This window comes from Mirounga angustirostris, unplaced genomic scaffold, assembly GCF_029215605.1.
Source record: "Mirounga angustirostris isolate CCGP_5_RB_7025 unplaced genomic scaffold, mMirAng1.0.hap1 SCAF_9, whole genome shotgun sequence".
Classification (NCBI taxonomy): domain Eukaryota; kingdom Metazoa; phylum Chordata; class Mammalia; order Carnivora; family Phocidae; genus Mirounga; species Mirounga angustirostris.
The window spans coordinates 80,010,195-80,023,557 of NW_026991717.1; the positions used below are offsets into that span (position 1 = coordinate 80,010,195).

Genomic DNA, 13,363 nt, shown 5'->3' on the forward strand with positions numbered 1-13,363 from the left:
AGGTGCGACACTATTTGGATGCATGCTCTTGTCTTCTAAGCCTAAATTTGCCCTGGAAAGGGATTTAAAAATAAACACAAATACCCAAGAGTTGAACAATCCTCTTAAAAAGATGTAGCCATTCTGAAATCCAAGATATGAGCTCTTCAACTACCAACACCTTCCAAAAGTTAGGTAAATCAGCTTATCAAAGTTTCACCTTAAAAAGATCAAATAAGGCCCAATTATGAAGGGTTCTGAAGATATTTAACTTTGCTTCCCCTGAGTCAGTAACGTGAGACAAGTACGTTTTACTTCAAGCTAATATTAAATCTTTCCTCAGTCGTTTCATAAACACAGTACAGATACTCTGGTTTAGCTTTTTACAGATAAAGAAAGGGCTGGAAGCCCGGTGAAGGGTACTCTAAAAAGAAAAATTCAATTTAGAGAAGCACTGATGAGTCAGTCGCTTAGGAAGAACTGAAAGAGAACCTAAGTGACTAAGGCAGCATCCCAGGTAAGAAGGTACTTAAAGTTGGCGGTAGGAAATGAAAACTTCACAAGTGAGCAGCAAGATATTATGCTTGGTAGCAGCCCTGGAAAGAAGCGTGGCTGTCAAGGGGCAAGTGCGTACCAACTCCGAGAGAAGTGGCCAAAAATGCCAAATCGGATGGCGGGGGGGGGGGGGGGGGATGAGGGAAAAGGTAATAAAATGCCCATCCCAGACCCTCTCCCCGGGCTCTCCATCTCAACAGGCACAATCAAAAGCAGGCTTAATACCCAATAACCCCACGCCGGACGCTCCCACAGAGAGTTTAGCCCCAAGCCCCGGAGGCCCGGCAGGCCGCCTCCAGAGGAGCCCCCGCAGACGCCATACTAAAAGTCAAAATGGCTGCCCCAAGGAAGCCCGCACCGCGCAGCTAGTAAGGGTTGGGGAACAGGCTTCTGCGGGAAAGGGGGAGGGGGGCTCTCGGAAGAGCCGTCGCCAGAACCGCAGGCAGGACTATCGCCCCCCCGAGCTGCACAGGTAGGTTCCCCGCGGCCCTCAAGGCCCGGAGCTCCGACAGAGGGGAGTCCCGGCCCCACCCCCCCGGCCGGGAACCCCGCCGCCGCAGCCGTCCCGCACACCGACCCCAGCGAGGTACCTGCAGTTCGGCCCGCTCCACCTCCCAGTGCGCCCGCTCCATCTCGAACCGAGCCCACTCGTGCTGGATGTAGTGCAGGATCCCCGGGATAGTGTACTGCTGCGGCCGGGACAGCTCCGGGCCTGCCGCGGGACCCGCTCCCTCGGCGGCTGGAGGACCCCCGCCGCCCGCCGCTCCATTCCCCCCTGGCGAAAGGCTCATGTTCCCCCCAGGTCCCTGCTGCTGCCTTGGAGGGGCCGCCATCCCCGGGCCTCCACCACCGCCTCCGGCGAGCTCGTCCATTGTGTGTGGGGCCCCGGCCGGGGCGCAGGGCGAGAAGCCGACGGCTGGGGGAAGGGCCGGGGAGGGTGGCCCCGCGCTGGCGGCGGGGCGAAGGCCGGCTGGGAGAGGGGCGAGGAGGGGGTCGTTGCTGTACGCTTGCTGTGGGTCAGAGCAGGGAGCTGCCGGCCGCCGCCATTACAGTCCCTCCTCCATCTGCCCGTCTCACTCACTCACTTTAGGGAAGGGGGGGCCGCGTTGGGAGCGGGGGAAAGGGGGCAGGGTTGGGAAGGGGATAGACGTAGGGCCGTCACTCCCGCGCAGCATGCCGGGTAGAGAACGCCGCTGCCGCCGCACGCCTAGCAGCCAAATAGAGTGCGGCCTCACCATACGCAGGCGTACTGAGGACTCAGCAAGGGTACTTGAGGCGGGGTAGGAGCTCTGGCCCCGCCCCTAGGTCCTCCTTCCGACTTGCTCCGGGTGCCTCGCTGCGGGTACTGGACCGTGGCCCACCGACTCTAACTTTTGGGAGCTGCTCGGTCTTGTGCTCCCAACAATCAGTTTTCCTTGCTCAGTCACCAACCGCTCGAACGCCGTTCCCCACTCAAGGGTCTCAGCAGCATGCCTCCCTTCTGAGCTGTTTTAACCAGGCTGGGCGCTCCGGCCGGCCGTAGCCGGTCCCGGATTCCTGACGTTTCTTTCGCATTCCTTGCGTGTTTCAGGATGTCCCAGAGGGTCGGGCCTCTTTCTCTGCTTGTCACTCGCTCTTTGGCTGGTTTCTTAGCACGAGTCAACTCCTGAGGCTTTGGGGATGTTCTCTTTTGGCATCTTGCCGGGCTCCTTCTGGACATTGGTGACTGGTTCCCGGTCTCCGTCTCAAGCCCGGACTTTGGTCCTAATTCTGTGCTCCCGGTCGCCGGTCGCAACTTGTTCCACTTTGCCTCCCCTCTTCGTTACTCTTCTGGGGTGGGTTGTTTGGCGCGGGGGGGCGGGGGGCAGTTGGAGCAGGAGTTAATGTTTTCATTTTTTTCTTGGGAAAAGGGAAAGTGAAAAACTTTAGATCTTGACGATGGTGCGAAGAGAGAAAGATGACTTTGAAGACTTGTTAGACTAACAATTCGGTGTTTTAGAATGAATGGATTCACAAGTAGGATCCATAGCAGAATCTTTTGATGGAAACAAAATAAAAGCATCGTGAATACAACGTAAAATCCTGGATGAACAGCTGCAAAGATGTTCTCCTGGGTCATTAAATGGTGTTTGAATGAATATAATATACATCTAAAAGACACGTTTAATCTTTTAAGTACCATAGTGTGTGTTTTTATGTGCTTAGGTTGCCAGGAAACATCTTTAATGAACTAGTACGTTTCTAAAGAAAGTTAATATAGCTAATAACCACTTGTTTGAAAAATAGGACAAAAATGTTTAACAATATAATAAGGAAAAAAAGGTTCAATAATTACAGCTATGCAGGAAAATTGCACATAAAATTGATTGCATTAATTTTTTTTCTTCTCTACTACCAGTAAAGTTTTCACTATGTAATATACAAGACCACTCAAGGTATAATTTCAAAAAGATAAAAATAGTACATCTTATTTTAACATGTCTGCTTTACTCTTATTATGTTTAATGGAGAGCGGATTGGACTTGTTACCCATGCTGCCATATTTTATTTGTATATGAAATGAGGTCTTAGGTCACATATTATTAGGAACTGTTTCTCCATATTATTAAGTAATATTTTTCCATTTTATAGTGACCAACATACAATCTCCTTATTTAGTCTTCTTCCTTTTTAAGGGGCCTCACAGCACATAAAAAGTTTCAAAATATGTCTCCAAGAAACATGTTTGAGCAGGTGTAATTGATCTCTGTTATGTTGGCATCAAAAGAAGAACATGTGTACTTATATTTCCCACTGGTACCTCAAGCTCAAGTAAAACTAGATTGATAATCCTTCTATTTTCCTCCCTATCCACCTTCAAAAAAACACTGTTTCTCTTCTGTTACCTATCTTATTAAGTGGCACTACATCCAAACCTGAGAGCTGGCAGTCATTGTAGTACCTGCCTTTCACTCACCCCCACATCCAGTCCCTTTCTCAGTACATATTTCATTTCTATTCCTTATCTATATCATATCTATTCCATTATCTTTATTGTTGTGTTAGTTTAAACCTTCTCACCTTACTTGTTCCCCCACCTCCTTCTACCACTGATGCCAGAGTGATCTTCAAAAGGCAGATTTGATTCTATTGTTCCTTGCTTAAAATATTTTAGTGATGGGAGGCCTGGGTGGCCCAGTCAGTTAAGCGTTCGACTCTTGGTTTGGACTCAGGTCATGATCTCAGGGTCATGAGATTGAGCCCATGTGGAGCTCTGCACACTGCACAGAGTCTGCTGGAGATTGTCTCTCCCTCTACCCCTCCCCCTGTGTGTTCTCTCTTCCTCTCTCTCTCTAATAAATTAATCTTTAAACAAATATTTTGGTGATCACCAGATTTAGAATAAAGCCCCAATTTTAGCATAGCATATAAAGATCCTTCAAATTCTAGATCCTCCCTATCACCTAGTCTATCATCACACCAAGATGGCATCCATTCTTCTCTCCAGGCAAGCTGCACTGATTTTGGTTCCGCAAGAGCATAATGCTGTTTCATTTCATGAGAATTTAGCACATGTTCTACCCCATTCGCTTTCCTTCCCTTCTTCATTCAAAACTCAGTTTGAGTATTCTTTGCCTTCAACTCGGGTCATGATCCCAGGGTCTTGGGATCAAGCCCTACATCAGGCTCCCTGCTCAGTGAGGAGCCTGCTTTTCCCTCTCCTTCTGCCTCTCTCTCTCTCTCAAATAAATAAATAAAATCTTTTAAAAAAAATTTTGAAGTACTCCCTATTTGAAGAATTCCATTTGAGCATGTCTACACTCACTTTCACCATGGTTTTATAAATGCCAATAATGCAGTCCTTGGCCATGTTCTTCCCAGATCACAGCCATGTATCTGCAGCCTTGCAGCCTGTTAGAGAGGTAGGACCCATACCCCTCTATACCCAGCTATTTGCAACTGTACCCCCAGTGTCTGTTATACTGCAGTCTCTACAAAATGATGAATAACTGAAATTTAGAATAATAGGTATATTTTTCCTTCACCGCAATTTTTTTTGTAGTTTTAGTCTTTGCTGCCATTATACCAGCCATTTCAAGGTTCAGTGACCGAAACTGCCCTGAGTTCTTTTTTTATTTTGTTTTGTTTTTTATAATTGACTTTATACCCTGAGTATTAAAAGAGAAAGATGCCAAGATTTTCTCCTCTATGAGAATATTTTTTACATTGTTGTCATTGTACGTTGTGTCCATGACTCCTGAGGACACTCTGCAGTGAGTTCCTAGAATCTCGTTCTTTGTATGTAATGAGCTTTCCCAGGGAGTATTATCACCTACAACTCACCTAACTGGAACTCCCTCCTGGAACGGTGGCTGAGTCATTTCCTCTCTTCAGTTTACTTTTAAAACTTCCTATTTGTTCTATCTTTTCATCAGTCCTGTTCATCGCTCCTCCTCTCTCATTGATTCTCTTAGTTTCAGTATACTGCTGATGATCTTCAAGAGCACCTGTTCACATTAAATATAAATTTAGAAATTTAGAATTTTAGGGTTTTTTTCCCTTTCCTGTTAGCTAATCTTAGACACCTGTGTGCTTATTCTATCTGACCAAAAAGGGATTTGTCATATTTGATGTTGGTATGTTATATCAGTAGAGGTATGTTAAAGAATTCCAGGCTTTTAAATAAGTCAGGAGTAGTTAACACTAAGATGTCTTCTTCCCAGTTATTGCAATACCTGATGTACAAAGAGTTTTGACCCTGCCTTTGAGAACTGTATGGCTCCCTGTAATTACTCACCTGAACATCCAGTTTTACACCTTGCTGACTATAAACCTGACATCATTCTAACAAAGAGCTCAAACTGGTTCACAAACACTGATCTAGTCATCTTTTTGCATCATGAGGAAAGGTTGCAACAGGTACAATTATCTCCATGGGGAGATGAGGAAGCTGAGATAAGAGTTCTGGGTCACCCCCTCAGGCCCTTAGGAAAATAGGAAGTGGGTCCTACTCATATCAGTGAGTGTATATGTTTATTTGGAAACAAAGCCTCCCTTCGCTATTCTTCCTCCTACTATCCTATCAGTGGCTCAATATCACTATCTCTGGTTCATTTGCACTTTTGAAATTATTTTTAGGTGATTTGGGGGTGATTTAGTCACTTGGGGAAATTATGTAGTGTTTATGTAGTGTTTACATTTATAAATATAGAGAACAAAGGAGGAAGATCTTTGAGAAGACCCGCATGTTTTCAAAAACCAAAGGAGCAAACTGTATAATGTAGATAGAACAGAAAAGGAGACAGCCTTGCCCTACACCATGGTTTAACCTGCCAAATAGGATCAGATATCTACTTCTCATTACAGGAGTTGCCTGTGGCTAAGAAAATCGTAGAAATACATGCAGGACACTTGAACTATTCAAATAATATGTTGTGTGGAAAAGAAAAGGAAAAGGACCTTCAAAGGTTATAGAAAAATAGGTACCAAAACCTTTAGGAAACTCAGCATGCTATATAAAATTCTAGTCCAAGTTCATTCCTGAATTGTCTTCTGGGTAATATGAGTCAGAAAGCAGTATGCTTTGATAATATTGTATAATAGCTAACTCACAAAGATGTCACAATTGAAGGGGAAAAAAATTGCCTGGAGCAGAGTCCCTCCTGGACATTGGCCAAAAGTGAACAACCAGGTCCATAAACATGAGAACCAAATGACTGGAAAATGTGACTGAATGGGAAATTGCCAAAACTTTCCTAGGTAATAATTTAACAATCTTGGAAATGTGGTTTGTCTCCTGTTAGAGCAACAGTGGAGAATGTTCAAAAGAATGATACCAGACACAGACTCTTTGCCTGGGAAATCTATGCTAGAGAGTGTTCTCTGTGGAGAATGTTTTAAATTTGGCAAAAATTCACAAAAACTTCTGTGGATTTTTTTATAACAACATGTTTGTTTGTTTGTTTTTAAGATTTTATTTATTTAATTGAAGAGAGAGACACAGCAAGAGAGGGAACACAAGCAGGGGGAGTGGCAGAGGGAGAAGCAGGCTTCCCGCCGAACAGGGAGCCCGACGCGGGGCTCGATCCCAGGACCCTGTGATCCTGACCTGAGCCGAAGGCAGACGCTTAACGACTGAGCCACCCAGGCGCCCCTATAACAGCATGTTTTTAAATGATGGTTTTGTCTTTCTATTAATAGACTTACCTGAAGAACATGACGACTACGCCACAAAAAAAGATTGAAGAATTCATTAGAGCATTTTAAAATAAATCCTATTCTCCTTTGCTCCTTTTGTTTCATAGGGTTTTTTTTTTAAAGATTTTATTTATTTATTTGAGACGAAGAATGAGAGAGAGAGAGAGCACGTGAGAGGGGGGAGGGTCAGAGGGAGAAGCAGACTCCCTGCTGAGTAAGGAGCCCGATGCAGGACTCGGTCTTGGGACTCCAGGATCATGACCTGAGCCGAAGGCAGTCGCTTAACCAACTGAGCCAACCAGGCACCCTGTTTCATAGGTTTTAATATAGTAATTGGATATTCTAAATCATGCTGTGCATAGACTTTTTCTATTTAACTTTTTATTTTCAAAAATTTCAATCATGGGGGCACCTGGCTGGCTCAGTCAATAGGGCATGCAACTCTTGATCTCAGGGCTGTAAATTCGAGCCTCATGTTGGGTGTAGGGATGACTTAAAAATAAAATCTTAAAAAAAAAAAAAATTCAGTCATGCAAATATAGAAACAAAGTCTTATGAACTACACTTGCAACAGTTATCAAGATTTTGCTGTTCTGGGGCGCCTGGGTGGCTCAGTTGGTTAAGCATCTGCCTTCGGCTCAGGGCATGATCCCAGGGTCCTGGGATCGAGGCCTGCATCGGGCTCCCTGCTCAGCAGGAAGCCTGCTTTTCCCTCTCCCACTCCCCCTGCTGTGTTCCCTCTCTCGCTGTGTCTCTCTCTGTCAAAAAATAAATAAAATCTTAAAAAAAAAAAAAAAGATTTTGCTGTTCTGGGGCGCCTGGGTGGCTCAGTCGTTAAGCATCTGCCTTCGGCTCCGGTCATGATCCCAGAGTCCTGGGACCGAGCCCCACATTGGGCTCCCTGCTTGGCGGAGAGCCTGCTTCTCCCTCTCCCACTTCCCCTGCTTGTGTTCCCTCTCTCACTCTCTCTCTCTCTCTCTGTCAAATTAAAAAAAAATCTTTCAAAAAAAGATTTTGCTGTTCTTAGTTCATCTATTCCACCTTTTTTCTGCAGAATTTTTTTTACTATTACAAAAATGTATTTAATAAAGAAAATATTTGCAGCCCCGATATTCATATCATCGTAAAACTGGCTTATTGGAGAGGAGACAGGTAGAAGCAATTGATTCCTGTGGTGAACAAGCTTTTGTTTATACTTGTTCCAAGGCTTAAATATGATGATACTATTTCCTCATATTACCACCTTTTTGTATTGTTCTGTTGCCCACTGACTGCCATCTCGATGCATTCATTTAATCACAAGTTTCATAAAGTTGTCCAGTCCCTCAAAATTCTTTGGACATGTCTGCCACCATTTAACTTCAATTACAACTTCTTCTCCCTAAATTTTTCAACTTGGGAGGGTGAGCTTTGCTCATGACATTATTTGACAAGCTCAAAGAGGCCTTGAAACAGAATTCATGGTCTCCCCCACACTCCCGTGGCAGGCCCGGTAATATTTTAAAGTAAATTCCAGACATCATATTATTTCATTGGTACACATTTCTCTAAGTATCTTTAAAAGATCAGGACTTTTTTTTATTATGTTATGTTAATCACCATACATTACATCATTAGTTTTTGATGTAGTGTTCCATGCTTCATTGTTTGCGTATAACACCCAGTGCTCCATTCAGTACGTGCCCTCTTTAATACCCATCACCAGGCTAACCCATCCCCCCATCCTCCTCCCCTCTAGAACCCTCAGTTTGTTTCTCAGAGTCCATAGTCTCTCATGGTTCGTCTCCCCCCCCCAATTTCCCCCCCTTCATTTTTCCCTTCCTGCTATCTTCTTTTTTTTTAACATATAATGTATTATTTGTTTCAAAAAACATACCACAATACCAATGTCACACCTACAAAGTTAATGGTAATATTTTAATATAATCTAATCCCCAATCCATATTCGGTTTCCCCCAATTGTCTCAGAAAATTTTTTTTAGGAGTTGGTGACTTCAAATTAGGATCCTAACAAAATCCAGATATTTCATTTAGTTGATATGTCTTTAGGTCTTTTTTGGTTTACCTTCCTGTCATCCCCACATTGTCATGCCATTTTGTTGAAGAGACCAGGTTAATTATCCTATAGAATTTCCCACATTTGGCTGATTGCATTTTTATGGTATTATTTAGCATAGTCCTTTCTCCTCCATATTTTCTTTAAACTAGAAGGTTCTGGATGGAACCTTTCCTTGCACATGGGCAAGAGAGACCCCGCCAGGCCTCCTCCCAGTTCTCACTGTGGTTCTTAGATTCACTTGTGGGGCTCTCATTTCAAGGCAGGGAGAGGGGCCCCTTCCTTTGGATGATGAGCTGGTGATTTCTGGATTCTTTGGTTTTTTAACTCTTACAAGACCACATTTTCAAACCTCCACTTCTGCCAGCACAGCTGTGGTCATCTCGCCTTTTTTTTTTTTTTAAGATTTTATTTATTTGAGACAGAGACAGAGCATGAGCGGGGGGGGGGGGGTGTTACTGGGCAGGGGAAGAGGGACAAGCAGACTCCCCACTGAGCACAGGCTCGACTGGGGTCTCCACCCGGGGCTCAACCCCCAGACCTGGAGATCACGACTGGAACCAAAATCGACGCTTAGCCAACTGAGCTACCCAGGTGCCCCTGTGGTCATCCCATTTTTGTTGCTAAGTGTAATTTGACTCTACTCATTCTAGAGTTCCGGGACCGTTTTTCACCTGGTTTTTGGTAAAGGTGTTGCCTATAGACTTGGATTTTTTTTTTTTTTAAGATTTTTTTTTATTTATTTATTTGAGACAGAGAGAACAAGAGAGAGAGAGAGCACATGAGAGGGGGGAGGGTCAGAGGCAGAAGCAGGTTCCCTGCCGAGCAGGGAGCCCGATGCGGGACTCGATCCTGGGACTCCAGGATCATGACCTGAGCCGAAGGCAGTCGCTTAACAACTGAGCCACCCAGGTGCCCTAGACTTGGATTTTTTTTTTCCATCCTTGCTGCTATCACTTTTTTTTTGTTTTTGTTTTTGTTTTTTTTTTAAAGATTTTATTTATTTATTTGACAGAGAGAGAGATAGCGAGAGCAGGAACACAAGCAGGGGGAATGGGAGAGGGAGAAGCAGGCTTCCCGCCGAGCAGGGAGCCCCATGTGGGACTCGATCCCAGGACTCTGGGATCATGACCTGAGCCGAAGGCAGACGCTTAACGACTGAGCCTGGACCCAGGCGCCCTCTATCACTGTTTTTTATGAGTGGATCCTGGGAGCTCCCAAAACTACTCTGCTGCTATCACCTTGCATCTCTACACTCTTGGCATTTTAAAGTTTTAAGTTGCTTGCTATTTAACCTAAAGTTATTTATTACAACCTGATATTGAAATGGCTTTATTTACAGGGTTTTAGAGGGGAGGGGGGATTGGTTAGCCCGGTGATGGGTATTAAGGAGGGCACGTACTGCATGGAGCACTGGGTGTTATACGAAAACTATGGATCGTGGATCACTACATCAAAAACCAATGATGTATTGTATGGTGATTAACATAACATAATAAATTTTTTAAAAAATGAAATGGCTTTATTTGACCACTATTAAGTATTCGAGACATTTTTGCTCTTCAAAGATTGTGAAATATAAATGAGTATAAATTTAAGTATGAACATCCTTTGGGCAACATTTGGGCCAGCTCTTGTCTGACAATTTTAATATCCTATTTACATTTTCAGCGGGAGCTGTAACATGTTGCTACACTTTACTGTGAAATTCAGAAAAGCAAAAGGTGCTCCTGGGCAGAGGGCACCCAAGCAGGCCACCTGAAAGGCCCCGCATTTACCCTGACATTTGATCTGAAAGAGAATGATACTAAATCCAGATATGTGTCTGCAAACTTGCCTTGGACAGCATTTGCTGGGTATGCTTTATTTATTGGAAATGGAAAGGGAGATTAGCTGAACTCACTAAGAGGGCAAGTCAGGCGTAGGAATTTTGGAAGTTTAGGTCCAATTACAAACGTTAAGCATGCTGTCGCAAATGCAGTAATATGAGTTTTACTGTCCTAAATTTTCTCATGATCTGATTGAGTCATTTCGGAGGCATTTTGGGCTCTATGTTGAGATCGACTAAAAAGTAAATAATCTCCTAGAATTGCATCTTTTGTTACATGCTCCAGGGTCAGATTGAAACTGCCAGAATATGCACGTTAGCCAGTAAAAGCTTTTGCACAGAGGGTACAACTGGCCCCAGCTAGATTTACACTAGTGAATGGGAGTGGAATTGTGCGTCCCTGGTCATATTACGGCCATCACTGCATTACCGGTATCTTGAGGCAAACCTGGAGGGAAAGAGGCTATCTGGCATCAGGTCCTTTCTCCACCATTTTACTGGGTGACCTTTGGCAAGTGACTATTCACATCTATAAGTGAGGATAAAAACAGTCTCCAACTCATAGAGCTATTCTGAGGATTAAATGAATGTAGGTAAATGTTCAGAACAGCACCTGGCTGTCTAGTTAGTACTGTGTTAGTGCTTTCTACTGTTATTATCGCTCTTCATGAGTTGCTGTCAGGTTACGTTCACACATCATATTCCAAAGAGCAAATACTGCCTCTCAGGATACAGCCGAGAAGGTCTTTCACGACCACCATCAAACATCGGGAGTATTAATTACTCCTTTGAATTAGCGTTCATTGTGGTAGTGTCACTAACAAAAAAAATAGATCCTGTTGGGTAAGTTAGCTGATCCCCAAACTGAAGTGTAATGCAGTAATGTTTGTTTCATTGCTTCTTCTCTTTAGGGTGATGATCTGCAAAAAGGATTTGTTATTGGAGCTATAATTTCCAAGTGGTATCTTCAGACCCTGAAAATATTGATGTAGCTTTTGCTATGCTTGATTTTAACTCAGGACATACTTTATTTCATTAAGAAGATCTTAAAATAAGAACTTCAGTACATTGCTGTAGTTTCATAGTATGATTTCCTTGTATATTTTTTAGGAAAAAATTAATAGTAATTAATTTTTCCTTAAGTAATATGAGCATTAGAGTTAAAAAACTTTACAATATTGAAACAAATTAGTTGCAGATAAATTATGGAATGATTATTTTATAGAAACATTTTCCATAATTCCAGTATTGTATTTAAATTCAATTTATAGTCAACTTTTCAGAGATATATTTTTCGTAAAGTGAGATTCCTTTGCATCCCAGTGATGTTTTGTTTGTTCCTTCTTTGACACAAAAAAATAGGAACCATCCACAAATCAAATTTTAATTCCAAATTGCTTTACTTTGATTTGAATTTAAAACCTGTAACATAGCACTTGACACTTTAAGAGCACTCACAGGCTTGTCATTCAAATCCTAATGTGATGTTATTAGATGACTGCTCTTCAGAAGGACAAACGTAGAAGAAAAATCTGTCTTTGTATGGCTTTCACAGTTTTCCTTGGAAATCAGATGCCCAGCAAAAATTAACAAGATCTGTCTAACTGGGTCTCCTGTGTAGTTCAGTCATTAAGCATCTGCCTTCAGCTCGGGTCATGGTCCCAGGGTCCTGGGATCGAGCCCCACATCAGGCTCCCTGCTCCACAGGAAGCCTGCTTCTCCCTCTCCCACTCCCCCTGCTTGTGTTCCTGCTCTCACTATCTCTCTCTGTCAAATAAATAAAACCTTAAAAAAAAAAAAAAGAGTAGTTTCCTGAAATAAAAGCATATCTGTAAAAAAAAAAAAAAAAATCTGTCTAACTTAAGAAATACAGAAGTTTTAAATTTATGAGAGTCCAGAATATCTGGTTTGAAATATTTCCCATTTGAGGGGGAAACTTGACTGACCATTTTACAGGAATGGGGAGTAATATATAGTACTCCTCCTTATCTTCTGGAGTTCCTTCTTATTAACACATTGTAACATCAGAATAGCAAGTTCTGGGAGCATCCCAGCCATGAGACTACTAGATCTCTGCTCCCCACTCTCTCTCCTAAAACTAAGATATTAGATGTCTTTGTTAGCCCAAAAATTCGATGAAGATTTTTAGTCAGTAAGCACAAGTATTTAATTTGTGTAGCTAATTTTAACCGAACAATTAAGAGTAAGAATACCCATGCAGGGGTGTTTTCTTCACTATTTCTAACCCATGCCCATGTTTTGTCAAAGTAAAATAATACCCTATTTTAATGTTATTATAAATTTCAAAATAAATTATCGTTGATGTAAAACCCAATAGAAGAAAGATAATTTGAGAAGAAAATCTTTGTTTTGATTTCAAAAGATACGTATTGTTATCTCCATTGGTGGTAATGGGAAGGTTGAGTCCCATTATTTATCCCAAAGCAGCTTTTCTATCCTGAGTGGAGGGTAAGATATGAACAACAACAACAACAGCAACAACAACAGGCTCCTTTGAACTCCAGCCATTAACAATTTGTATCTTTAAACTGTACACACCTCCCACCACCACCAGACCTGATAGTCAATACCTCTCTGGCAGATGACTGATGGAGAATCTATCAGTCCCCCACTACACACACACACACACAGATGACTAATGAATAAAAATAAAACGAGTACTTTCAGACAATGTAATGGTCTATTTATAGTATATAAATTCCTCATCCTCAGTTTTTGAAATATGACTTTTCTCCCCCTGCCTGAATCATGATGCTGTAAAGACCTTA

The 13,363-nt window shown here is 42.8% G+C and overlaps 2 protein-coding genes across 8 annotated transcripts in view; one reads left to right on the forward strand and one right to left on the reverse strand.

Annotated features, from left to right (window-relative positions):
* The window catches only part of STRN3 (striatin 3), a 107,430-nt gene extending 105,771 nt beyond the window's left edge, over positions 1-1,659 (reverse strand). For 2 of the 5 annotated variants that reach the window (XM_045900672.3, XM_045900671.3), the window contains exon 1: positions 1,125-1,654. In XM_045900672.3, coding sequence (XP_045756628.1) covers positions 1,125-1,406 — 282 coding nt within the window. In that variant the 5' untranslated portion in view covers positions 1,407-1,654. Of the gene's footprint in view, positions 1-1,124 lie in introns of all 5 variants that reach the window. The other 3 variants (XR_010405134.1, XM_045900670.3, XM_045900673.3) reach the window with 3 other exon arrangements.
* The window catches only part of AP4S1 (adaptor related protein complex 4 subunit sigma 1), a 60,256-nt gene continuing 47,658 nt past the window's right edge, over positions 766-13,363 (forward strand). Inside the window, exon 1 of one of the 3 annotated variants that reach the window (XM_045900674.3) lies at positions 766-1,006. The gene's annotated coding sequence lies outside the window, so the exon portion shown is untranslated. The remainder of the gene's footprint in view (positions 1,007-13,363) is intronic. The other 2 variants (XM_064570926.1, XM_045900675.3) reach the window with 2 other exon arrangements.